The sequence below is a fragment of the Muscardinus avellanarius genome (genome assembly GCF_963383645.1).
Source record: "Muscardinus avellanarius genome assembly, chromosome: 11".
Lineage (NCBI taxonomy): Eukaryota > Metazoa > Chordata > Mammalia > Rodentia > Gliridae > Muscardinus > Muscardinus avellanarius.
Window position 1 is genome coordinate 66546562 of NC_137797.1, and position 27248 is coordinate 66573809.

A 27248-nucleotide genomic window follows, 5' to 3' on the forward strand; every position below is an offset into this window, starting at 1 on the left:
TGACCATCGAGCACCAGCTTCCTTCCTTCCCCTTCCTAAGCTGCTTCAGGATTCCAGCCCCACCACCCTGCCTCCTCCCTGCCTTCACCCTCCCTAGCTCCCAAGTGTTCCAAGAGGTCATGATGGTGCACTCTTGTACTCCCAGTACTTGGAAGGTTGAGGCAGGAGGATCACAGGTTCAAGGCTAGCCTCAGCAACTTAGCAAGACCCTGTTTCAAAACAAAAAGTAAAAAGGGCTGGGGATGTAGGTCAGAGGAAGAATGTCCCTGGGTTCAATCCCTAGTACCACCAAAAAAAAAAAAAAAAAAAAAGACTCCAAGTGTTCCAGTTCCCAGTCACACCCCTTTTCCCTCTGTCTGGGGTTGGCAAGGAGCCGGCTGCTTGGCATCCTGGGAAATCAGCCTGCCACCCTCCCTCTTGAGGCAGGTATGGACAGGTCCAGGCATAGCAGCGGCATCTTCCTCAGACACCTTGCAGACTTCCAGACTCCAGCCTCGTGCTCCCCTCCAGCCCACCTTCCTGTGCTCTTAGAACACACCTTCGCGTGCTGCGCGCCCTCTGCCCCAGACGTTCTCCTACTCTATGTCCTGCCTTCCATCCTCCCCTCCCCCGGCTTCCCCAGCGCTCTCCAATAGAGGCCCTCCCTGGAGCCGAGAGTGCGGCACGTGGGCGGTGGGTAAAGGCGTCCCCTCCCAACCCCATCTCTGCCAGGTGGCATCTCGGTTCTAGCTCTTCTGTCCCCTCCCAGTTGCCCTAAAGATCCGGGTTACAATCTTCTCTCCACTGCCTCCAGAACACTGCCGGGGGGCTCCTCACTCAGGCAAGGACCCAGGCATTCGGACCCCAGCCAGAGATCCAGCTCAATTCATCTTCAAACCTCCACCTCACCTTTGAGACCCAACCCCCGGGCATCCTGGCCCAAAGCCACGAAAACACAAACTCGGACCGATCCCCTACCCCACCTCCTGGAGCCCAGCCCTCCAGGGCGGCACAGTCGTCCCACCCCACCCGGGCTCCCCGCCCTCACTCTCGGCCCCTCCCGGGAACCCAGGCATCCGCCTCCCCAGCTTCCTCCACCACCTCACACCGTCCTCAAACGTCCTGTTCCCCCGACCCCCGCTGCGGAGACCCCGCACGCCCCCGAGTCCAGGGGCGGACGCGAGCGGGCGCCAGGGGGCCGGAGCTGCCCCGACGCCCCCTCGCGGAGCCCGGCGCCCCGACCCGGCTCGCGGCTTCACCTGCTGCGGGCCCCGCCCCGCCCCGCCCCGGCCGGCCTCCGCCCCGCCCCCGGCTCCTCCCCCCGTACCCCAGCCCGGCCAGAGCGGCCCCCGGGACAGAGCGGCGCGGAACCCCGGGCGCCTGGGTCCCCAGCATGATCCTCGGTGAGTGGCCTCCGCGACTCCAGGCTCCGGGCTCCGGGGTCCCCCCCGCGGGTCACCCCAACCTCCCGACACGGCGGTGACTGCGGCCGCCAGTCAGCCACGGCTCCCCCTCCCCCTTCATCTGGCTCCACATCTGGGGTCCCCGCTTCCCCAAGCCGCCGCTTCTCCCGGTAACCTAGGGAGTGGCAAGGGGGGGGGGAGACAGAGCGGAGTGAGACCCCCGCCCCATAATGAGAACATTGCGTATTCATGAGGCTCATGAATATTATATGACAATCTAGGAGAGCCTGGGGGAGGGGGCTGGTCCGGGCTAGGTGGAGTTGGGGAAAGGTTCTGACCCGTCCCCCTCCCCCCCTCAGCGTCTTCCCCTACCCTTGGCTTTGACACTCCGACATCCTTCTGGGCCCAGGATAAGAGGGAAAGGAGGAAGTGGGGGGCGGGGGAGAAGATGGTGGGTGTAGCTTCGAGGTGAGCGTGGTGGGAGGTGGGAACCTGAGGCCCGAAGATAAAGGGGTCGGGGAGAAGAGGGGGTGGGAAACTGTCCATCCCAGCGCTTCTGCGGCTTAGATCCCGTCTCCGCAGCCATCCTGCCCCAACACGCCGGGACCTGCCCCTCTCTCTCCCTGCCCTGGCTGCCTGGGCCCTTCCTCCCCGTCTTCCTTCGCCCCCTCCGCCTCTGCTCTGGGCTGGGGGCACCAAGAGAGGGAGGGGCGATCGGGACAGTGTGGGTGGGGGAGGGGAGCTCCCGCTGGGCTGTGACAGCCCGTCAGCCACAGCCACCCCATCCTCATGACCTACATCGGGAAGGGAGCCCCAGGGATGGGGGAGGAGAGGGCCTAGCTGCGCTCTGGACTCCGCATCAGCTCCCCTCACCCTCAGCCCTGCCCTGCCTCCACCGTAGTGCACTGGACGGCTCTGACCTCTGCCCTCCACCCCGCTAGGCCGGTTCCTGCCCCTGTTTGTGGTGGGAGCAGCCCACCGGCCCAGACACCTGTGGTCTCCCGCCCCCACTGGGGACACCTGGCTCCATGCTGATGCCCAGAGGGCTGGAGTGACTCCTGCGCTGCCCCTCTCCTGAGACCCCCGGCTATTTGCCTTTCTTTTCTTCCTCCCATGATTCCCTACCCCCTTTTGACTTAGCTAGTGAACCATCTGCCCTCCTGCCTCCGCCTCCCTCTCTCCTCCTGGGCAGCTGTGTCTCCCCTCCTCTGTCTCGCACCCCTCCACCTGGCTCTCTATTAAATGAATGAGAGACCTAAGCATGAATGACTGGTTGCCTGCCTCCTTCCCAGGAGTATCTCCAGAAGGGGAAGATAGTCACAGTCTGCTGTGAGTACCACCCCCGCCCTCTAGAGGGACCCCCAATGGCTTTGGACCTGCCCCCCCACCAAGGTGCAGATTCCACATTCCTCCAGCGGTGCCAACCCCAGCTCTGGCTCCTCCCTGGGCCGGCTGCACCGTGGCCCTGCCAGTAGGCCCTGAAGAGATGAGCCCCACTGAGGCCGTGTCCCTGGGAGACACTGATTAATACCTTCCTCAGGCCCAGCCCACTGAGTGTGGGAAGCCTGGTGGAACCCCCAAGCCTGTGCTGTTGATTGGACCTGGGGCTTGCGCCTGAGCTGCGTGCGCTCTCCCAGGGGCACAGCCCTGCCCCACCTTGGCCTCCTTGAGGAAGGGAGAAGCCCTACACTCAGGACCCATACTGAGGTTTGCAGTTCTGAATGCTGACGCCCACTGAGGCCATGTGCAAAGGTGGCCCTGGAGGGGCCCCTCAGATGTCCCTGCCTGGCACAGCCCCGCACAGCATGCTGGAGATCTGGAGTTGGGGCCCAGGTTTAAGGTTCAGGGCTCAGCTCCCCTGCTCTGGGCCTTACCGTGCTGTCCTTTCCAGAGCCTGGAGAAGGCCCCTTCCGTTCAGGTGGGGAAAGATTTTTCGAGAGGTGCCTTCCCCTCTTCTCTTCCTCCCTTAAGCCCTGCCCCCACATCCACCCTGGGGTTATTAGGGATGGTGTTTTGAGTGGTTGTTGCTAACGATCCCCTTGTCTCTTTCATCTTTGACTTCAAAGCCTTTCCAGCTCTCAGCCAGCCTCCTGCCAGGATGGGGGAATTGAGGCAGAAGGGGACAGATGCACTGAGCTTGGTCAATAAAATAAGACCCAAAAGCTGAGAGTTCAAGGCTTTGCCCCCATTCCACCCCATCTGAGCCATTTGTGGGGCCGAAGGAGAAGCCAAAAGGGCTAAAGGAAAAGAGAGGGATGAAAGGAGAGCTCCTTTCCTCCTTCTGGCCTCAGACCCTAACTCCTAGTCAGACCCAGTGCTGAGCCTGCCCCCTTCACCTAGCTTCTGGCTGCACTAACCTCTGATACCTCTAGATCTGAATCTCTTCCGGGCCAAGCCTTCAGACCAGCACTGCTCACAGCCCTGCCCTGACACCTTTCCGGGCTCCTGTGCTTGCCCAGGCAGGGCCGCTCCCTGAGCCAGCTCACAGCCAAAGCCAGTCTCCCATTCCTTCCCACCAGGGCCTGCCCTCGCCTCCCACCCCCCGGCCTGCCCACCGTCCCCAGAGAGCCCAAGGGCTGGCGCTTAGGACCTGGCCAGCTTCTGGGGAAGAGGAGAAGGAAGAGACCAGGCCCCAGTGGGAGGGAGCCAGATGCAGCTTGCTCTGCAGCTTGGTCGTGGGTTAGTGCCCAAAAGGAAACACGAACTGGATCAAATACCTAGGGCTAAGCAGGGTGTGGAGATGGACAGATGGACCTCTGTCCCGTCGGAGGGGCTGAGAGCTCACCTCTCTCAAGTGCACTGGGAACTGTCTTTAATAAGGCATGTAGCAATTCCCCATGGAGCTGGGTGGGGCTGGATCTGCTGGAGGTAATTACTCTAATGAGCTTCCCTCCCCAGTGTCCTGCCCCAACCAGGCCCCAGCTCCTCCTGGCCTGCCTAACCTGGGTGCCACACACATGCATTCCAATTTACCCTCCTCCTCTGCCTTCAACCTGCCTGCAGCGCTCACCTAGCCAGATGACAAAAGCCCTGGATTTCTGACTTCAATTCATGCTTTCCCCGCCCTTCCTGTATTCCTGCCTTTCTCCTTTCCCTCCCCAAGTCTATCCAGAAAAGAGCAGTGCTCAAAGCTCTGCCTCTAAAACCAAGGCATGTTCTCACCCCCCCACTAGCTGTGTGACCTTGGTCGAGTAACTCCCCCTCTCTCAGCCAACTGTCAGCATCTATAAGAAGAGAATTCATTTATTGAGCTTTCATTCTGGCATGCCAGCACTTTACATAGATTCATTCAATCTTCTCATCAAGTCTTTGAGGCAGGGACTGTCGTTCTCCTTTGACAGATGGGAAATAAGAAGGAGAGTCAGTGAAGCTAGCTGGCACCCAGCGAGGACACAAGAGACCGTCGTCCTCAAAAAGTGGTGACTTGCCAGGTGTAGTAGTGCACGCCTGTAAATCCCAGGACTTGGGAGGCGCTCAGATAGGAGGGTCTCAGGTTTGAGGCCAGTGTCAACAATTTAATGAGAACCTCAGGAATTGAATGACACCCTGTTTCAGAAAAAAAAAAATTGCTGGGGGTGTGTGGCTTAGAAATAGAACGCCCTTGGGTTAATCCTCAGTACAAAAAAAAAAGAGTGGAGGAAGCCAGGTGTGGTAGTGCACACTTATAATTCCAGTACTTGGGAGGCTGAGACAGGAGGGTCTCAGGTTTGAAGCCAGCCTCAGAAATTTAGTGAGGCCCTTAGCAACTTAGCAAGACCCTGTTTCCAAATAAAAAATAAAATAGCTGAGACGGAGGATCACAGGCTCAAAGCCAGCTTCTGCAACTTAATGAGACACCATCTCCAAATAATAAAATAAAAAGGGCTGGGGATGTACCTTGGAGGTAGATTGCCCCTGACTTCAGTCCCTAGTACCAGAAAAAATAAAATAAACAGGAGTTGGGGTATAGCTTGGCAGTAGAATGCCCCTGGGTTCTATCCCCTGTACCACAAAACAGGTCCTGGGGGCAAAGCTCAGTGGTTAGAAACACCTGGATGCCTTGGGATGCGGAGACAGGAAGATTCAGATTAGTGGCCAGATTCACCTACTCAGTGAGGCCCTGCACAACCTAGTGAGACCCGGTTTCAAAAATAAACAATAAGCTGGGTGTGGTGACACACACTTGTAACTCCAGCATTTGGGAGGCTGAGACAGGACAGTCACAGTTCGTGGACAGCCTCAGCTACTTAGGCCCTTTGCAACTCAGTGAAACCCTGTTTCAAAATAAAGAATAAAAAGTAGGGCTGGGAGTGTAACTTGGAGGTAGAATGCTCCTGGGTTCCATCCCCAGTGCCACAAAAAAAAAAAAACAAAAAACAGCAGGATGTGTTGGCACACGCTTAAGATCCCAGTAGTTGGGAGGCTAAGACAGGAGGATCACAAAGGTTCGAAGCCAGCCTCAGCTACTTAGGCTCTCAGCAACTTAGTGAGACCCTGTTTCCAAATAAAATATAAAATAGGACAGGGAGTGTAGCTCAGAGGTATAAAGCCCCTGGGTTCCATTCCCAGTGCCAATAAATAAATAAATAAATAAATAAATAAATGTCGGGCGTGATGGCACACGCTAGTAATCCCAGCATTCGGGAAACTGAGACAGGAGGACTGAGGTTTGCGGACAGCCTCAGCTACTTAGTGAGGCCCTCTGCAACTCAGTGAGACCCGGTTTCAAAATAAAGAATAAAAAAAGGGCTGGGGGTGTAGAGGTAGAATACCCCTGGGTCCATTCCCAGTACCACAAAAAATAAAATAAAAAATAAAGAATCAAATAGGGCTAAGGTGTTGCTCCGAGATATAATGACCCTGGGTTCAATCCCCAGCACCACAAAAGGGAAAAAAAAAAACTACACTTAAACTACACTTATCTCAGAAAGAGGCCTGGGCTCCATGAAATCAAGACCCCTGCTCCTGCGCGCCCAGCCATCGGCCCCCCCAGCACAGGCAGGAATCTGCGAAGGAGGCAGTGGGTCTGCAGGTGTCTACCCTCTGCCTTCCCTCACCCCCTCTCCCACCTCCCGACCCCAGGCTCACAGGAAAGAGAAGCTACTGGCCACAGAAAACTGAGAGGCTGTCCCCGTTTCCTCCCGTACCTCCTCTGGAGTTGCAATGAAGAGTGCAACCCCAAGAAACGCACAGAACATACTCGCTCCGTCCTCTTCTTACACAAGATGGGAGCCTGTGCTCAGCTCTCTGCTTCAGAGTTAGAGTCCTTTGGGAGTGATAGAGCAGAGAAAGAATCTGCTATAGAGAGCAACAGATCTTGATTTGAATCTCAGCCCTGATACTTAAAGGCTGTGTGACATCAGCTAAATTTTTAAACTTCTCTAGAGCTGAGTGCATGGTGGTGCACATTTGTAATCCCAGTACTTGAGAGACTGAGACAGGAAAATTGCAGGTTCAAAGCCAGCCTAAGCTACTTAGTGAGGCCCTCAGCAACTTAGTGAGAACTTGTTTCAAAATAAAGAATAAAAAATAGGGTTGGGGGTGTAGTTCAGAGGTAGAATACTCCTGGGTTTCAATCCTCAATACCAAAAACAAACAAACACTTCTCTGATTCCCAGGTTTCTCACATATCACAGGGGGGAAATCTTATCAGCTGCTTTTTTTTTGGGGGGAGGGGGTACAGGGGGTGGAACCCAGAGGCTTTCTACTTCCGGGCTTTACTCCCAGACCTTTTTAATATTTTATTTGGAAACAGGGTCTCACTAAGTTGCTGAGAGCCTCACTAAGTAGCTGAGGCTGGCTTCGAACCTGTGCGATCCTCCTGTCTCAGCCTCCCAAGCACAGGGATTGATTACAAGCGTGCCCCACCATGCCCGGCTTATCAGCTGCTTTATAGAACCATAACCACTTCATAGACTGAGCCACCTCTAAGATCAAATGTGTTAACAGCCGGGCGCATGCTTGTAATCCCAGCATTCGGGAGGCTGAGACAGGAGGATCGCGGTTCCCAGACAGCCTCAGCTACTTAGTGAGGCCCTCCGCAATTTAATGAGACCCTGTTTCAAAATAAAGACTAAAATATAGGGCAGGGGGTGTAGCTCAGAGGTCGAATGACCCTGGGTTCCATGCCCAATACCGCCAAAAAAAAAAAAAGTGCGATAACACTTGGAATTCATTGCATGGCACATGGGGGCTCCTTGGTTTCTTTTTCTCCCTTCTTCTTCTTCTTCTTCTTCTTCTTCTTCTTCTTCTTCTTCTTCTTCTTCTTCCTCCTCCTCCTCCTCCTCCTCCTCCTCCTCCTCCTCCTCCTCCTCCTCCTCTGCCTCTTTCTGGCACTCTCCTCTAAGATGGGCTTGAGTTGTGGGAGCCCAGAGAGCCCAGAGCCAAGAAAAGGTCAAGAGCCACACTGCGGTGCCTGAGTGCCAGCCCAGCCAGCTGTGGTGGTGGAGGCTGGCCCTGGGAGCACTCGGGTTTCTCTCACCATCCCTGGGCTTGTTAAGGCTGTCCTGGCCTGAAGGTGCCAGGCTGTGAGGAGGCGTGGGGAGCAGAGGGACAACCAGGCAGAGGAGAGCGAGCTGCCCATCGTCGCCTGCCCTCTCCCACCTCTCTGCTCACTCTGTTCTCTGCGTCAGCCTCTGCTCTGCATCCCGCTCTTCACAGTGTCTGTGCTTCTCTTGCTCTCTCCCACCTCTCCGTTGTTCCCAGCCTTTTCTGGTTGGGGTCCCTGTCCCTTCTCTCTCTTCCTGCTTCTGCCACTCCTTCCCATCCTCTCTCATGAGCTCTTCTGTGGGCCTCTCACTTCTCTCCCCACCCTGCCCCAACCCTGAAGATGTCAGAAGAGGAAATAGACGCTGACACATAGACCCCCCAGCAGCTCGAGGGCCAAAGTCAAGCGGCAGGCCTCAGAATATGGAAGCCCCACATCCAGGCAGCCTTGACCCCTGTCTGCCCCACGCACCCCGGCCGCCCAGTCTGGAGGACTCTGGGTGGAGGAGACCGACCCTCCAGACCTCTCTGGACCAGCTCCCTGCCCCCAGCTGTGCCTGAGCCCTCCCCACCCCCTCCCTCTCGCCTCAGATTCCCCTAATCCCTGCTCCCCCGCCCTCCCCTCTGCCCCACTTTTCCAGGACTCTGATTGGCTGATTCTCCTGACTGGACTGGGGGAGGGGGATGGCCAGAGAGGGGGCAGAGGGCAGGACTGAGGGAAGGGGACGTTGTCAGGCCCAGGCCCCTGGGGGGCCAGGGCCAGGCCACTGCCTGGGGGCAGCAGGCACCAGAAACTGAAGGTATGAAAGGCATTGGCCTCTATGGAGGGAGCAGGCAAAGATCCTGGGGATCCCCTGCCTGGAAGGTCAAGGGAGGACAGGACCAATCTTGCAGCTTCCGAGGCTGCCCTCAGTCCTGGGAGCCCTGTTGCTGGCAGGGGCTGGGGGGTAGTGGAGGGGCTGGAGGTCAGCAGCTGCTAGCCAGTGGGTTGTAGAAGAGAGCTGGGCCCCTGGAAACCCAGAGGGTCCTGGGCACATAGGGGGCTGCCCCTTTGGGACCTGGTGGACTGCGTCCCATGACACCAGGGAAAGGAGAAGAAGGTTTCAGGGGAGGGTAGGGGAACGCTGGTCTGGACTTTCATTTCCCCTTGGGGTTAGACGTTCCCCTCCCAGGGGCCGGGTCCTGGTGGTTCCTGCAGAGCTGCAGCTGAGCACTCCCCTGGTGAGACCGAGGGGCTGGGGAGGACTGCGGAGGGCTGGAGAGGGGGCTCCAAGAAGGTCTGTGTGTGCACCTCCCAGCAAGTGGCAGCCACCCACCCCAGAGATGTTGGTGGCTAATTAAGAGTTATGATTGGAACCAAAGCGTAACTCTGGGGAGTAGGAGGGTTGAGCAGCCCTGCCCCCCGGGTCTGTGTCCCCCTCTGGGCAGCAGGATGAACCACCCAGTTGACTGTCCTTCTGGGATGATACCGAACTTTGGAATGTCCCGGGGTAAAGCAAGACAGAGAAGAAGAGAGTAGCCAAGGGCCTGGGACTCTGACTTTCTGCTGCTCCAAGAAGGTCTAGGCTCTTCCTAGGCCCGGAAAGTGCCTACAGGTCTTGGGGGCGGGAGGCTGGAGAAGGGGAAGTAAAAACCACCCAGAAGGGCTGGCTGGGTCCGCACTCTCCAGAGGCCCAGGGAGGACCCGCTTCACTGCTGCGGAGCCAGCAGGGGAGGGGTGTGTACCGATCACGCGTGGGCTCACACTTCTGGGTGTGGGGCTGCCAACCAGGAAGCGGGATTGCCAGGCTTAAGCAGCAAGATCCAAGCTTTGATCCTCCAAGCCCACAGAATGTTTTCTCTGCCCTTCAGGCAGCCTGAGCCGGGCAGGGCCCCTCCCTCTGCTACGGCAGCCCCCCATCATGCAGCCCCCGTTGGACCTCAAGCAGATCCTGCCCTTCCCACTGGAGCCCGCCCCCACCCTGGGCCTCTTCAGCAACTACAGCGCTGTGAGTAGCTCCTGCACCCACCTCTCCGCCCCTCAGCCCAGCCTGCCCATTTTCCCCTAATCAATTCTTTATCTCTACTTATAACCCCACCTTCCTCATTTCTAGTCCACAGCAAGTACTGTTGGCTATATGGTATAGTATTAACGACAATAACAGTAGCTCTTATTTGCTGAGATCCTGCTATGGGCCAGACATTGTAGGATGGTTTATACAAATTATCTTACTGAATCCTCCATCAAGTCGCCTGACCCTCCAGAGAAGTCATAAGACCTAAACTGGTGGCCATGAGTAGGGAGGTAGAAGGGTACAGATGCTTAGAGAGAAAGGAGTAGGGAACTAGGTACAGCACATGCCTGTAATCCCAGTACATGGGAGGCTGAAACAGGAGGATCTCAGGTTGGAGGCCAAAGTAACTTAGCAAAACTCTTTCCTAAATAAATAAATAGCCGAGCGTGGTGGCACACGCTTGTAATCCCCACGCTTGGGAGGCGGAGACAGAAGAATCACGCAGGTTCGAAGCCAGCCGCACTGGCTTAAGAGACCCTGTTTCCAAATAAAAAAGTATAAAAATAGGTCTGGGAGTGTAGCCCGGAGGTAGAAGGTTTTCCAGGAACCCCAGTACCATCATAAATAAATAAACAAACAAACAAATAAATAAATAAAAAGGGCTGTAGGTATAGCTTAGCTCAGTGGTAGAAGACTGAGTGGGATTCCATCCCCAATACCAAAAAAAAAAAAGGGTGGGGTGGGGGATAAACAGGAAGATAAGCGTGTCTCTTTTTAAGCTCTGCCTCTCTGGAGCCCACAGCTGGGTAGAGGATCAGTAAGTAGGGCTTAGAGGGCTGGCAACGTTGTCTAGATGTGCTACAGTATGAAAGAAGGAGCCACTGTCCCTTCTTGAGCAGGGGAGTGGCGTGGCAGGGGAAGCAGCTGGAGGAGGGCGTCCGGTTAGGATACCGCCCCAGCAATGTGGGCTTAAAGAGAAGTCAGACTGGGCGAGGGGCAGTAGCCGGGAGGACGGTGAGGTGCTCCCAAGGAAATTCTGACAGGCCTGGTGACCAAGTGGTGTTTGGGGTGGAGGAGGAGCGAAAGGGTGAGTCAGCCTCTGCCTGGGAGGAAGAAGTCGCCCTTGGCGAAGGCAGAGGTCTGGGCCAAGGGCTGAACCCACTTTAGGACAGTGAGCCTAGAAGGTCCTATGGGCATCTGGAATTTGAGGCCTGGAGAGAGGGCTGAGGCTAAAGGCTGGGGGAGTCTGCTTTCTCCAACCTGAATCACACATCCTCAGACCACACGGGGCCACAAGCACCTACTGAGTGGGCGCGCCCAGCGCACCCAGCAATCCCACGCAGACCTGAGTCTTCCTGTCCACTAATGGGGCAGCAGAGACCAAGAATCAGTAACTTATACAAGTTGACACAATATATGCCTAAGATATGATTCAAATCCATAACATCTGACTCCAAATAGAGTTCTCTGTTTTTTTGTTTTTTTGTTTGTTTGTTTGTTTGTTGGCACTGGAGACTGAACTCAGAGGTATTCTACCTCTGAGTTATACTCCCAACCTGGTGTTTTTCTTCTTTTTCCAGTATTGAGGATTGAACCCAGAGGCATTTTACCTCTAAGCTACACCTCCAACCTTATTTTTTTCTATTTTGGAACAGGGTCTCACTGACTTGATGAGGGTCTCATTACTTGCTGAGACTGTCCTTGAAACTGTGATCCTCCTGTCTTAGACTCTCAAGTACTGGGTGGGATTTCAGGCATGTGCCACCACATCCAGCTCCAATTTTATTTTATTTTATGTTATTTTTGCAGTACTGGGGATGGAACCCAGAGACATTCTACCTCTGAGCTACACCCCCAGGCCTTTTTTTTTATTCTTTATTTTGAAACAGTGTCTCACTGAATTGTAAAGGGCTTCACTAAGTAGCTGAGGCTGTCAGTAAACCCTGATCCTCCAGTCTCAGCCTCCCAAATGCTGAGATTACAAGCGTGCGCTACCATGCCCGGCTTGCTCTTTCTTTCTTTCTTTCTCTTTCTTTCTTTTTCTTTCTTTCTTTCTTTCTTTCTTTCTTTCTTTCTTTCTTTCTTTCTTTCTTTCTTTCTTTCTTTCTTTTTATGGTACTGTGGTCGTGGAACCCAGGAACTTTTCTACCTCCAGGCTATACTCCCAGATATATATATATATTTTTTTTTTTTTTTTTTTTTTTTTTTACCGGTTTGGAGATGGAACCAGGGGCATTTCAACCTCTGAGCTACACCCCCTGCCCTATTTTTTATTCTTTATTTTGAAACCGGGCCTCACTAAGTAGCTGAGGCTGTACACGAACCACGATCCTCTGATCTCAGCCTCCCAAATGCTGGGATTGCAAGTGTGAGTCACCACTCCCAGCTTCCCAGACCTATTTTTATATTTTATTTGGAAACAGGGCCTCACTAAGTAGCAGGCTGGCTTCAAACCTGTGCGATCCTCCTGTCTCAGCCTCCAAAGTGCTGCGATTACAAGCATATGCCACTACTCCAGGCTTTTTTTCTTTATTTTGAAACAGAGTCTCACTGAGTTGCAAAAGACCTCACTAAGTTGCTGAGGCTGTCTGAGAACCACCATTCATCTGTCTCAGCCTCCCAAATGCTGGAATTACAAACGTGCACCACAATACCTAGCTTCCAATTATTTATTTTTTTATTTATTTACAGTACTGGGATTGAATCCAGGTGCATTCTACCTCTGAGCTACACCCCCAACTCTATTTTTTATTCTTTATTTTTGAAATAGGATCTCACCAGCCTTGTACTGGTTCCACCTGCCTCAGCCTCCCAAGTATTGGGATTACAAGCCTATGGCACCATGCCCAACTTTGATTTGGGCTTTGAGTAATTATTATTAGTAGTAGGATTTAAAAAGTGGCCTTAGAGCCAGGCACGGTGGCGAACACTCATAATCCCAGTATTTGGAAGGCTGAGACAAGGAGGAACCACTAACTAGCTTCAGCTACTTAGTGAGGCCCTCTGCAACTTAGTGAGACCCTTTTTCAAAATAAAGAATAAAAACTCGGGCAGAGGATATAGCTTGGAGGTAGCCTGCCCTGTGTTCAATCCCTAGCACCACACACACACACAAAAAGTGGCTTTAGAGACTGAAGCATGGTGGTACACACTGTAACCCCAATACTTGGGAGGCTGAGACAGGAGGATCTCAGACTAGAAGCCAGCCTCAGCAATTTTTTTTCCCCTGAAGTACTGGGGATAGAACCCAGGGGCATTCTACCTCCGAACAACACCTCCAGCCCTATTTTTTTTTAATTCTTTATTTTGAAACAGGATCTCACTGAGTTACAAAGGGCCTCACTATGTAGCTGAGGTTGTCTGAGAGAACTGCAATCCTCCTGTCTCAGCCTCCCAAATGCTGGGATTACAAGCGTGTGCCATCAAGCTCAGCTCAGCCTCAGCAATTTAGCAAGACCCTCAGGAACTTATGGAGGCTTTGTTTAAAAATAAAAATAAAACAGGACTGAGGTGTAGCTTGGAGGTAGAATGGCCCTGGGTTCCATCCCCAGCAACACACACACACACACACACACACACACACACACACACACACACACACACAGTGGCCTTAGAGTACTTCCAGATTGCATGAACAAGGGCTAGAAAAGAATACTGGAGAAAGTGCAACCGATGGGGCGTGCCTGGAGCTACAGCATGTGGAATACTTTCTCCCATCGAAATACCTGGTCCATGCAAGTACCCTCAGCTCTCAGCAACCCCATCATGGTCCCATTTCTGTTTTGTCTCATTTTGGGGGGACAAAGGTTTTTCCATGTTCCCAAAGCTGGGCTCAAACTTGAGATCCTCTCACTTCAGCCTCCCAAGTAGCTGGGATAATAGGGACACGCACTGTCCCCGTTTCCTAGATGAGGAAATGCAGTCCAGAGAGGTTAAGTGCTCTGAGGCTCCAAGCTACTTAGTTAGTTCATGTGAGTAGCCCATGATGTCTGTCTGTCTGCTATTTTTCTTTTTCTTTCTATTTATTTATTTGGTACTGAGCGTTGAACCCAAGGGCATTCTTACCTTTGAACTAGGCCTCCTTGCTTTTTATTTTGAAATGGTCTGGCTAAGTTGCTAAATCTAGCTTAAACCAGAGATCCTCCTGTCTCGGCCTAAGATAAAGCCGTGAGCACGGATAAGCGTGGTGCAGCACGAGTGCAGCAGAGTGTTGAACAGTAGCCACTTTGCTATCTGACTGACAGGATGCAAATCGCGATTCCATGGTAATGGCTGTGTGCCCTTAAGCAAGCCTTTTAGCCTTCCTGAACCTCAATTTTACCACCTATAAAATGGAATAGTGATAGTACCGACTCACAGGTGATAACCATTGTATTATGTAATCATAACGCCTAGCAAGAAGTAACTGCTCATTCAGTGTTGGTTGCTGTGATTATCACATATTTGTTATTATTTTTATTTGAGGGAGGATCAGAAAGAGAAAGATAGGATGGCCAAGGCCTTGGCCTTGGAGAACAAGCCAAGTTAGGCAGCGGGGATAGGAGGAGGCTCCAGCAAAGGAGACAGAGGAGCCAGTGGCGGGGGTGGGGAGAGTGCTGTGTTCCTGTAGAGTTGAAGAAGCCAAGGGAGAAAGCGTGGCCGCTGCATCGACAGTGTCAAATTCTGCAGGGGAATGAGGACTGCAGAAAAGCTGCAGACAGGCCTTGGGAAGTCCTGCGCAGCGGTTACGCACACGGCTTTGCAGTCAAGCCACCCAGGTTTAAGTTCAAATCCCAGTTCAGGCACTTAACTAGCTTACGACCTTGGGCAAATCATTTTACTTCTCTAAACCTTGGTTCCTTTGCCTGTAAAGTGAAAATAATAACAGTGCCTCCTCCAAATACTGGTTGTGATGACTAACTAAGCTAATCCAGGCAGAAAGCTCTGTAGGGAGCAGCCATTCCAAGGGCCCGGCACCTTAGGAGCTGGTGGTGGTGGCACTGTCACCTGGGCAGGGTCTCCCCGCCTGTGGACTGGCACCTCCAGCTTGCCTTCCTGCTCGGGAAACTCCTACCCCTTAGGCCTCTGCCTAGTGTCTCCCCATTCTCCCACCTCCCTGCTTCCCTCTGCCCTTGGACGCCCCTTGCTGTCTCCCAAAGCCACCCTCTCTCTGGATGCGTGTCCTGATCCCCTCATCTCTCCGCCCAGGGGAGATTGAGACCCGGAGGGGACTGAGACCCGGAGATGAGAGAGTGGGAACCCCAGTCCCTGTCCAGAGGGAAGGAGTCCTGGGGAGTGGGCTGCTTTGCCCTCGGCCTCTCATCCCCAGCGCTGCCCCCACTCCACCGCCAGAGGGCAGCAAGTGCCCGCAGCGTGGCTAAAGCTTAGCGAACCTGGCGCTCAGGCAGGTGTGGGGCGGGGAGAGGATGTGGGAAGAGGTTAGGGACAGGTCTGGTCTGGGGTCGCTTCCCCCCTGGAAGCCTCCAGCTCCAACCTTCAGGAGAGTCGCTGGGAGGCAGCGCGACAATTGGGCTCCTGGGCTCGTTTTCCTTCCCTCGGTGCGGAGAGACTTGTAAAAGGCGCAGCACCCGGGCTGTGTGCAGAGGGAGCTGGAAATGAATGGGTCAGCAGAGGAGCGAGGGTCAGAGCGGAAGGGGTGAAAGGAAGGACAAATGTCCGAGCTAGACAGTCATCCGTAGGATTGGTGGGGACGCTGGACCCAAGGAGGAGCCCCGCTGGAGGCAGCGGAGATCACCTGGTCAGTGCCCACGCCACCGCGCCGACTGGCCCCTCGGGGGACCAAGTCTTTCCTAGAAGCGGTGTCTGAACCTGGAGAGCTCCCCCTGCCTCTCTACGGCCTAGCCCCCCGCATTCCTCCGGCTCCGGGTCCCCGCCCCATCCTCGGCCCGCCCTCAGCCCCGCCTCCGGGGCGGGCTCCGGACCGGCCCGCGCCGCCAGCCGTCCCCGGGCCAGCCCGGCCTCACAGCCCCGACCGCCGGGGCAACGAGCTCCGAGTCCCCGGCCCGCCCGGCCGGCCAGGCTCGGCCCTCCGCCCGGGCCGCCACCCGGGCCATGGAGCCGCGGCCCCCAGGGCCCCGCAGGGTAAGCCACCCGGCCCTCCTCTCTCCCGGGCGCCGCGGCTGCCGCAGCCCCCCCCATCCCCGCCCGCCCTGCGGGGCTGGCCACCGCTCCCTGCGCCCGGTCCCTGGGCTGGCCGGCCCATCCCCCACACCGGCGCGGCCCTAACCCGTCTCCGGGTCCCAGCCGGCGCCCCCAGGCTGCAGCCACGTACCGGGTACCCCAGCCTCCGCTTCCCAGGTCCCGAGAGTCCCCCAGATCTTCAGACTTCCGTCAGGTCCTACACCTACCCTCAAATTACCTTGCTGCCTCTTCCCCAGCCCTGGCCCGGCCTTCATCCCCCACCAGCTGCCCACCCGCTCTTTAGACACCCCCTAGCTGCCTGCTTCTCAGGTCTTCCTTCCCCGACATCTCACCCCTTTCCCTTGTCTCCTTATTTTGGGGGTGGGGAAGCGAGGTGGCAAAGCAGGGGCGGCATAGAGGGCAGTGGAAGGCAACACGATCAGAGCCCATCCTGCTCCTGGTCTGGTTTCCTCCCTCTCCCCCCTTGCCCTTCCTGACTCATTTTGCCCTGCTCTGGAGAACTGGTCCCCTTCAGGTCCGCTCTTGGAGGGCAGGTGGGAGGGGACTGTTTGGTGGACTTGGCCCGACAGTGTCTGGGCCAGCATCCCGTGGAGGAGACTCTGGAATGAGACGGCCCTGGGAGATGCTGGCCTGCACCTCTCCCCAGGGAGCCCTCATCTAGGTCACCGGGGCCTCCTGACCTTGGCCCGGAGTAGCATTTGGGTGGCTCACGTTCCACCTGCATGGGGATTGGGCCCAGGAGCCCTCACCTTCAGCCTATGACTCCCGGGTTCCTGGAGGAGAGGATGAGAAGGGCCTGTCTGGCTCCCCAGCGCCCCTGCCCTGCCCCCCCAGTTGGCATTTCTTGACTTTTACCCTGGGGAGGTGGCTGTGTGAGAGTTAAGTTGTCACCCTGGAGGAGGGACCAGGTGGGGCCAGGACCGCTCTCAGGGGATGGAGGTTGGGGTGGGCAGCCTGCAACTCGTGCTCAGGGTGCTGGGTCCTCCTCGGGCCTCCAGAGCAGTCTGGGGGATGGGGTGGGGCATGGACAGAACCAGGCGCCTGCTCGCCCTCCATCCCACTCCTCTCTCCCTGCCGTTTTCACCCGACTTAGGTTTCCTGGCCCAGATTGGGTTTCTGTCTGGGCTGAATTCCCATTCCCCACCCAGCATATGCAGAAGCCCAGGGGTTAGGAGAACCCCAGAGCAGAGATGGGGGTGCATCTCTGAATAGGAAAGACTAAGGCCTAGAGACTGGGAGCTGAGAGCAGCAGTCTGTCTTCCCTTTCTGATTAAAGCCTGTCTCCAACTTGGTCTGTCTTTCATTCTGCCAAACACATCATGCATTCACACAGATAAACACACAGCTGAAGATTACACAACCTGACCATTCGCCCTGTCAGCAAAGCCCCCGAGCACAGAACTGTTGATACATAAATGGTGTACACACAGTACAAGACACCAACACTCCACCCATGCACAGACGAGCACAGCCTGCCTGACACACACAGACACACCCATTCCTCTCCTGTTGGGCTTTTCCTCTGATGGGACTGGGGCTTCCAGGAAGCTGACGGGAGGTGAGACGAGAGCTCAGAGAGGGCAGCTGCTTCCAGCCTATAGTAGGCCAAGAGGGGGTGCACGACAGACCGTTTATCTCAGTCCTGGTCCCCCAAATCCACCACCATCAAAATGAGGCAGGGTAGGTGAGACTGTGCCCATTTGACAGGGATGGCGAAACCCCTTGCTGACATTTTCCCCAACCAGCCTGGGAGACTCCTGGGAGAAGGGGAGAGTCCGGATCTCTGGGCTTTCCAGACTCCAGCCGCCTTCCTCGGCTTCATGTTCTGTCTCTTACAACATCTCACTGTGAACCCAGAGACCCGGGCCCAGGAGGGGCTCAACTGAAAACTAAGGACCCCAGATCCCCAGGAACTGTCTCACTTGATTCCCTCCACCTGGAAGATACGGTTTCAGCCCTGAGTTAGTCCCAGCCATCGCCCGACCCTCGCCTCAGCAGCATTCCAATCTGGCCTCTCCCTGGCCGCTGAGGGGCCCCAAGGAGGGCTGTTCAGGAAGGCAGTGTTCATGCCTCTAGGCCCTGGCTCTATCCCCTGATAGCAGAGGGCCTCAGAGAAACTCCCACCCGCTTCCCTCCCATGTGAACTCTTGGCAGGAGGCTGCACAGACATCTGGTGACCCAGGGTGGAGACAGAGATGGCTCCTAGTCCCACCCCACCCACAGCCCTGCCCCAGGAGCCCCGGAAGCAGGGAGAGAGGATTCAGAAGGTCCCTGGGCAGCCTCGGGCCCTACCCAGATATCCAGGTCCTTCTCTAAGTCCTCATTATTCTCTAGAGCCACCTGCTCTCTGCTGGCTTCTTTTACTCCCTCTAGAAGGTGCTGCCTTAAAGGGCAAGCTGGGGCCTTGAGATGGAGAGCTGGAGGGATCAGGCACCTTTTGGGACCAGTGGCTGATCGTAGCCCAGAGTGGGGCCAGAGGGGTCCAGGGCTTCAGGGGAGGCACTAGGGGTAGGGATCCTTGGGACTTCGTGTCAGTGGGCCTCTAGTGGGTTGCCTACCTGCAGGAGACAGGCCAGGGTGACAGAATCGGGGACCCTCGTGGCACAGTGGGCCAAGGCAAGAGGCCAGGCTCAGGTTCCACCTTTGCCATCAACTCAAATGTGACTTTGAGCAAATCACTCCCACTTTCTACAAAATGGGAGCTTGGATCAGTGTGGCTTCATCCAGGCCCCCGCAGTGCTCTGAAGATTGAGCTAAACCAGGCATGGCGGCACATGCCTGTAATCCTAGTTCTTGGGAGGTTGAATCAGGAGGATTACAGGTTCAAGACCGGCCTCAGCTATTTAGCAAGATCCTTTGTCAAAATAAAATAGGGCTGGGGGTGTAGCTCAGAGGTAGAATTCCCCTAGCTTCAATCCTCGTTACCACAGTAAAGTAAAAAAGATTGAGCTGGAAACAGGAGAATGAAGCCCTCCGGCACACTGAGGGGCAGGAGAGAATCCCCTCCAGGGCCCTGGCTTAACACAGCGGCTGCCAGTGGGGCATCGGGGCAGAGCTGCTGCTGGGGCTCCCCACTCACCCCCGCCTGCCTCCACAGATGGACCCTGTGCAGAAGGCTGTGCTCTCTCACACCTTTGGGGGACCCCTGCTCAAGACCAAGCGGCCTGTCATTTCCTGTAATGTCTGTCAAATCCGCTTCAATTCTCAGGTAAGAAGCCCAGCCGACTGCCCAGTCCATGGGTAGACAGGGACAGCCTGGGGTCCTTGTGGGCTGGCCAAGGTTAGGGGGTTCTGGGTGAGGGGAGGGAAAGTCAGGAAGTGGGGATACTGCGAAAGGGGCAGGAACCTACAGGAGGCACTGAAAGGGACGAGAGGTCACTGCGTATTTTGGCTGGATACTCATCCTCTAAGGCTGACCCCTCCGGTCTAGGGCGCAGGCTGAATTGGGGCAGGGGCTCCCTGCAGAGCCTCTGCTGAACTCCTCCCTCAGCCCAGCCACCTTCCTCTAACCTCCTGCCTTCCTCTTCTTTCCACCTCATTTCTTCCCTCCTCCCTCCAAATCACACCCCGCACCCCTCCTGTGGGACTTTCCCCATGGGGAGAAGCCACGCAAAACCCAGAACCCGGGTGTCCAGCCACCCACCTTACCTCCCTCTGAGACTCCATTCAGATCTCTGTTAGGGTCTAGAGGGAACTTTGTACGATATACTATAGGCTCTGAGAGATTTTGGAGAAAAACAGCAGAGCCTCATTCTGCTGAGTAGGGAGAAATAGAAGCATGTTCTGTTTCTCTACCCAGTACAAGCACGCATGCGCATGCACGCACACACACACGCGCACGCACACACACACATACACTCATGCTGCTGGGCCCTGCATACCACTGCCCTACCCCTGGGCTGTCAGTCTTCTTGCCTATCCATGCCTTTTATTTCTACCCCTGTCTAGGTGACCTTGTGCCTCCTGGACTCTGCATTCTTAGCAGGGGTGCGAATGGCAGTGTAGGAGGGTGGGGGCAGGCAGGTGGAGCCATGACCAACCTAGCATTAGGCCTCTGGTGTAGCTTGGACCCTGGGCATCCTCTCTATCAACCCCACTCCTCAGTGGAGGGAACGAAATTGGCAGGGCGGGCAGCCAATCCCTGAGAGCCCTCCCCTCTTTTTGCCCTCCCTTCCCTCCCCCATCCAGTGGCTCTGTTTTGACAGCTGTCTCTGCTGTTGTCTCCTGTCTCCAGAGCCGGGCTTGTGGCCAGGGTCCTCCAGGGTGTCTGCAAGGCTTCAGGGAAAATGAGACCTGGGGGGAGTTATCAGGAGAGATCCCAGGCGTCTGAGCTCCTGAGGGTGAAGGAGCAAGTCCAGGGAACTCAGAGGACCTACTGTCTGTGCTGTTAGGCCCCACTCAGTTTAGGGTGCTTCCATAGGTTTGGGGTCCCTTCCAGCCAGGATGAAGTGGGGGCCTGAGTCAGCAGCCCGGCCTTGGGTGTGGCAGCGGGGTGCAGCCTGGGCTAGGCAGGGATCTCTTGTCTCTTGTCCGAGCCCCAGGAGTAAGCAGCAGGATCGGCATGGGGCTTCTCATCTCAGAGCGCAGGGACCTCGCAGCAGGCCTCTGAGGAGCCTGCGGGAGATGAGCCGGGAAAGGTGACCTCCCATTCCCTTTTCTTCATCCCTGAAGAGCCAGGCTGAAGCGCACTACAAGGGTAATCGCCACGCCCGACGAGTCAAAGGCATCGAGGCCGCCAAGACCCGAAGCAGGGAGCCTGGAGTCCGGGAGTCCGGAGACACAGCCCCGCCAGGCAGCACCCCCCAAAACGGGGAGGGCGTAGCCCCCCGCCCAGGTGTGTCTGAACCCCCACACCCTTAAATGCTCTCTGTCCTCTCTGTCCTCCCCTCACTTCCCAGACTCTCCTCTGTCCCTCCTTCAGTCCCCACCCCCACCCCACCCAAGGTGAGCCCTAGAGCCAAGCACAGTGATGTGGAATTTCCATCCCGTCACCCCGGCTCCTCTCTACAGAGTCCCCACTGTCTGTCATCTCCACTGCCCAGTGACTCAGAGAGGGGCTAAGGGTGAGGCCACCTGGCAAACTTCCCCAAGAAAAAGGGAACCGTCCAATCCAGAGGGAGAACCCAGAGTCCAGGGGAATCGGAGAGCTGAGCGCCTGCCCCATGGGGCTCCCCTCTGGAAGACTGAGGCCATGAAACCCAGGCAGCTCCCTGCATGGCCTTGGGTAGACCTTTGGGCCTCTGTGGGCCAAAATTTTCTTTTCTGGCAAATAAGAGAGTGAGACTTCTAAGATCTTTGAGGTCTTTTGCAGGTTTACAAAAAGCAACTCTGAAATTCTTTTCCCCTCATGGCTGGTGGCCACCCTCAACCATACTCCCAAGAAACTGGGAAGAGGGAGCATGGGGACAGGAAGTGAGGAACCACCCCTACTCTAGCCTAGGATTGCCACATCACAAGGCAGTCGTGGCCAACTCCAGAGAAACCTAACATCCATCCCCCTTGTCCCCATTTCCTCCAATCCTGGCCAGCCCTTCCTGCCCCACCCTAACAATGAGAACGGATGCTCGGCCCCACCCAGTCCCTTACACACACACCCAGTCCCTTACACACACACCCAGTCCCTTACACACGCAGAGAGGGAGAGGGAGAGAGAGGGAGGGGGGGAGAGAGAGAGAGAGAGAGAGAGAGAGAGAGAGAGAGAGAGAGAGAGACAGAGAGAGAGAGAGACAGAGAGAGAGAGAGAGAGAGAGAGAGAGAGAGAGCTGAGTTCTCATTGTGTTCAGGCGCTGACTATCTTGAATTCCATTGTTAACATCTCTGTCAAACTGGGGAGACAAAGGTAGTGGCTGTAGTTAACACTGTTCCAAGCTGGGCATGGTGGCCCACGCCTGTAATCCCAGTACTTGGAAGGTTGAAACTGGAAGACTGAAGGTTTAAGAACAGCCTCAGCAATGTAGGGAGGTGCTCAGCAACCTAGAAAGCCCCTGTTCCAAAACAAAAACAGAGCCAGATGTGATGGTGCATGCCTGCAATCCCAGCACTGGGAGGCTGAGACAGGAGGATCTTAGGTTCACAGTCAGCCTCAGCAATTTAGTGAGACCCTGTTTCAAAATTAAAAAAAAAAAAAAGAATCCAGGTGTAGTGGCCCACGGTTGGAATCCCAGTACTTGGGAGGCTGATATAGGCAGATTATCTACCCTCAACAATTTAGTGAGACCCTGTTTCAAAATAAAGAATAAAAATAGCTGGGTGTGGTGGCACATACTTGAAATCCCAGTACTTGGGAGACTGAGACAGGAGAATTGCGGGTTCACAGCCAACCTCGGGTACTTTGTGAGACCCTCCACGATTTAGAGAGACCCTGTTTATTTTATGTATTTATTTATTTTTGGTGGTACTGGGGTTCCTGGAAACCCTTCTACCTCCAGGCTACACTACCAGACCTATTTTTTATACTTTTTTATTTGGAAACGGGGTCTCTTAAGCCAGTGCGCTGGCTTCGAACCTGCGCGATCCTCTTGTGTCCACCTCCCAAGCGCCGGGATTACAAGCATGTACCACCACACCCAGCGTGAGACCCTGTTTTAAAGTAAAAAATAGAGCTGGGTATAGTGGCACATGCTTGTAATCCCAGCATTTGGGAGGCTAAGAAAGGAGGATCGGGTTCATAGACAGTCTCAGCTACTTAGTAAGGCCCTTAGCAACTCAGTGAGACCCTGTTTCAAAATAAGGAATGAAAAACAGGGATGAGCTAGGTGTGGTGGTGTATGCTTGTAGTCCCAGCATTTGGGAGGTTGAGACAGGAGGAACACAGTTCGCAGACAGCCTCAACTACTTAGTGAGGCCCTTTGCAATTCAGTGAGACCCTGTTTCAAAATAAAGAATTTTTAAAAAAAGGTCTGGGGGTGTCGCTCAGAGGTAGAATGCTCTAGGTTCCATCCCTAGTACTGCAATACACACACACACACACACACACACACACACACACACACACGCATATTTGGATGAGAACCGGGCGTGGTGGCACATACTTGTAATCCCAGTACTTAGGAGGTTGAGACAGGAGGATCACGCAGGTTCAAAGTCAGCCTCAGCTATTTAGTGAGGCTCTAAGCAACTTAGTAAGACCCTGTTTCCAAATAAAATATCTAAAAAATAGGTCTGGGAGTGTAGCCAAGAGGTAGAAGGCCCCTGGGTTCCATCCCCAATACCACCAAAAAAAAAAAAAAAAAATTTGGGATGAGGATGCAGCTCGGAGGTAGAATGCCTCTGGGTTCCATACCACAATAAACAAACAAACAGGGCTGGGATGTATCTCAGGGGTAGAATGCCCCTGGATTCAATCCCTGGTACCACACATAATAATAAAATAAATAAATAAAAGCCAGGTATGATGGTGCACACTTTTAATCACAGTACTTGGGAGGCTGAGATAGAAGGATCGCAGGTTCAAGGGCAGCCTCAGCAAGTAGTGAGAGTCTCATCAACCTAGCAAGACTGTTTCAAAATAAGAAATAAAATTGGCCTGGGGGTATAGCTCGGAGGTAAAATGCCCCTGGATTCCATCCCCATTACCACACACACACAAAAATAAAACAAAATAAAATAAAATAAATGGGCTGGGAAGCTGGGCATGGTGGTGCACACTTGTAATCCTAGCATTTGAGAGGATGAGACAGGAGAATTGCCGTTCAGGGCCAGCCTCAACTACTTAGTGAGGCCCTTTGCAACTCAGTGAGATTCTGTTTCAAAAAAATAAAGGAAGCCGGGCATGGTGGCACATGCTTATAATCCCAGCGCTTGGGAGGCTGAGACAGGAGGATCGCACAGGTTCGAAGCCAGCCTCAGCTACTTAGTGAGGCTCTCAGCAACTTAGTGAGACCCTGTTTCCAAATAAAGTATAAAATAAGTCTGGAAGTATAGCCCGGAGGTAGAAAAGCCCCTGGGTTCTACTCCTAGTACCACAATAAATAAATAAATAAATAAATAAATAAATAAATAAATAAAGGATAAGCTAGGTGTGGTGGTACAGACTTGTAATCCCAGCATTCGGGAGACAGAGACAGGAGGATGGCGGTTTGCCGACAGCCTCAGCTACTACTTAGTGAGGCCCTTCGCAACCCAGTGAGACACCTTTTCAAACATAAAAAGAAAGGACTAAAAAATAGGGCTGAGGGTGTAGCTTGGACGTAGAATGCCCCTGGGTTCCATGCCCAGTACCGAAAAAAAAGGAGGACTGGGGATGTAGTTTAGAGGCAGAATGCCCCTGCATTCAATTCCCAGTATCGACAAACAAACAAACAACAAAACAAAACAACACGCGCGCACACACACGGTATTCTAGGCACTTTGCACCTATTACCTCCTTTGGTTCCTACACTATCTCTAAGGATACAGGGCAAGATAGTTATATCCTGTTTTCATGAACCATGACGAACACAGGCTGGGATGGGAACATACTGTCTGCATTGGGCTGAAGGTGGAGGATGTTGAGAGAAAGAAGGGGAAGAAGCATAGGACAGACAGATGGACACCTGCAGGGGTCAGGAGTTGCCCTCCCTCAGCTCCCCCACTGCAAGCCTCCATGTGACCTGGAAACTGGATCAGCTGCTGGAGCAAGAATGGGGGTGTTAGAGTTTCCCCTGTACCCAGGCCAGAACCCAGTGCGGAGGCCTGGGGCCGTGCATCTTTAATGGAGCCATGAATTATAGAGCAGCCGCATCCCTGTCTCTTCCCTCTCCGCTTCTTCTGTTTCTGTTTCCCTTTGCCATGCTGCATCTGTCCCTCCCGGCCTTCCTGTGTCTGGGTTCTGCGCCTTCCTTGCCTCTGTGGTGTGCCTCCTTGGGGGACAGGGCAGGACTCTGCAAGGGGCCCTCCTCGCAGGAAGCTCAGGCTGGCCGGCTGGTCACTGGGGGGCGAGTTCACGTTCATGCCTCTCCCCCTGGCTGGGCAGGTGGCCAACCTCACCTTCAAGGTAGGCTGGTGGGACCAGACCTCCTGCTTGTCCCCTTACAGGGTTCTTGCCAAGCCCTGGCCTCGCAGCCAGCCCCTGGCGGCCGAACCACAGGTGGCTCTGGCCCAGGGCACGAGAACATGCATGTGGTCACAGGGTGGGGCCTCCTGAGCCCTTGCCCTCCAGGAAATGGAGGTGGGTGTCTGCATCAAGAGCTGACCTCAGCTGGGCGTGGTGGCCCACACTTGTAATCCCAGCATTTGGGAGGCTGAGACAGGAGGATCGTGGTTCACGGACAGCCTCAGCAACTTAGGCCCTTTGTTTTTTGTTTGTTTGTTTTTTTGTGGTACTGGGGGTGAAACCCAGGGGCGTTTCTACCTCCGGGCTATACTCCCAGACCTATTTTATACTTTTATTTGGAAACAGGGTCTCACTAAGTTGCTGAGAGCCTCACTAAGTAGCTGAGGCTGGCTTCGAACCTGTGCGATCCTCCTGTCTCAGCCTCCCAAGCGCGGGGATTACAAACTTGCACCACCACGCCTGACTGACTTAAGCCCTTTGCAATTCAGTGAGACCCTGTTTCAAAATAAAGAATTAAAAATAGGGGTGGGGTGTCACTTGGAGGTAGAATGCCCCTGGATTCCATCCCGAGTACCGCAAAAAAAATAAATAAAAGAGTTGACTCCATCCATGTTTCTCCCCAACAGTTTCCACGGAGAATGGTCTGGGTCCAGCCCCGGGATCCCCGGAGAAACAACCTGGCTCCCCATCCCCTCCAAGTGTTCCAGAGACTGGCCGGGGTGGAACCAAGGGTGAAGGGGGGACCCCGGCCCCGGCTCCCCTGCCTGGGGGGAGCAAGGAAGAGGAGGAGAAAGCCAAGCGGCTGCTCTACTGTGCGCTGTGCAAGGTGGCTGTGAACTCCCTGTCCCAGCTTGAGGCACATAACAAAGGTAAGGGCATTCCTGGCCCAACCATGCTCCCGTCCTCTGCCCACCCTGCCAGGCTAGCTCCTTCCCAGCCTCCCCCAGCCCCTTACTTCCTCGGCTCCCCTCCTCACTTCACCTTGACTCCCCTGACCCACCTGTGTTTGGGAGGGAACCCAGCTACGTGGAAAAACACTTGCCTCATCCCTGCGGGCACTGTAACTGGGAATATGGGTATGGAAGCTTTTCCTCCTGCTTACCTCCTGCTCCCTGCGGGCTCCAGGTACTAAGCACAAGACGATTCTAGAGGCCCGGAGTGGGCTAGGGCCCATCAAAGCCTACCCTAGGCTGGGGCCTCCCACCCCCGGGGAACCGGAGGCTCCTGCCCAGGACCGAACCTTCCACTGTGAGATCTGCAACGTCAAGGTGAACTCGGAGGTCCAGCTGAAACAGGTGGGTCTGAGGCCCCGCCCAGGGATCCTGGGGAGCTCCCCCAGCCGAGAGGGTTGGGAGGACCAGGAACTTGGGTGCCGTCCTTCTTCAGGGCTTGATCCCTGGGGCCCTGGCTAGGAGCGCACTTATGGGCGCCTGGCCGCTGCGGTTTTCCCGGGGTCACAGACCACTCCCCACTCACTCCGCAGCACATCTCCAGCCGGCGGCACCGAGATGGCGTGGCCGGGAAGCCCAACCCACTACTGAGCCGTCACAAGAAGCCCAGGGGTGCCGGGGAGCTGGCGGTGAGGCCCGGGCGCTGGGGCGTTGGGCCACCCGGACCGGGCGGTGGGAAAGCGGGCCGCGGGCGGGGCGGAGAGAGGTGGGGTTGCAGGACATCGGGGTGACCTCTCTGCCGGCGCCTCTCTCCACCGCAGGGCACGCTGACTTTCTCCAAGGAGCTGCCCAAGTCCTTGGCCGGCGGCCTGCTCCCCAGCCCCCTGGCGGTGGCTGCGGTGATGGCAGCGGCAGCGGGCTCCCCGCTGTCCCTGCGCCCAGCTCCGGCCGCACCTCTTCTGCAGGGACCGCCGATCACCCACCCCCTGCTCCACCCGGCCCCCGGACCCATCCGAACCGCGCACGGACCCATCCTCTTCTCCCCCTACTGACCTCAGCCTCGAACCCCTCCCGGTCAGCCCCTCACCTCCCGCCGGGACCCAGGCCTCCGGGCTCCCAGCCCGCCCTCCTCCCGCGCTCCCTGAATGACCTCTCCTCCCCCCACCCCGAGGTACGGGGTTCCAGGACAGGGGAGGGGCAGTGGGGGAGGGGGGCTTCAGAAGGGGGGGAACACCCCAGATCTCAGGGAACCCCGCCCCCTGCCCTTCCCTCTCCCTTAGAAAAGGGGGGGCCGTCTCACCCCCGAGCCCCCTTGGAGACACCCCCCTCCCAAAAGCCATGT

At 55.4% G+C, this 27248-nt stretch overlaps 1 protein-coding gene across 3 annotated transcripts; it reads left to right on the plus strand.

The window, feature by feature from the left end:
* Nucleotides 1–1239: 1239 nt before the first annotated feature.
* On the plus strand, nucleotides 1240–26958 carry ZNF385A (zinc finger protein 385A; the record flags this gene model as incomplete). 3 transcript variants are annotated; one of them, XM_080706061.1, is made up of 8 exons in its annotated part: nucleotides 1240–1386; nucleotides 9703–9835; nucleotides 19080–19190; nucleotides 20654–20816; nucleotides 25643–25885; nucleotides 26142–26311; nucleotides 26500–26595; nucleotides 26728–26958. In XM_080706061.1, 8 exons carry the CDS (start codon nucleotides 1373–1375, stop codon nucleotides 26956–26958), a joined length of 1161 nt encoding a protein of 386 aa, XP_080562187.1. The 3 variants fall into 3 exon arrangements, with proteins under 3 accessions (XP_080562187.1, XP_080562186.1, XP_080562188.1); XM_080706060.1 differs by having other exon boundaries at nucleotides 1373–1433; nucleotides 9699–9835; XM_080706062.1 differs by lacking the exons at nucleotides 1240–1386; nucleotides 25643–25885 and having other exon boundaries at nucleotides 9704–9835.
* Between the last annotated feature and the right edge of the window lie 290 nt (nucleotides 26959–27248).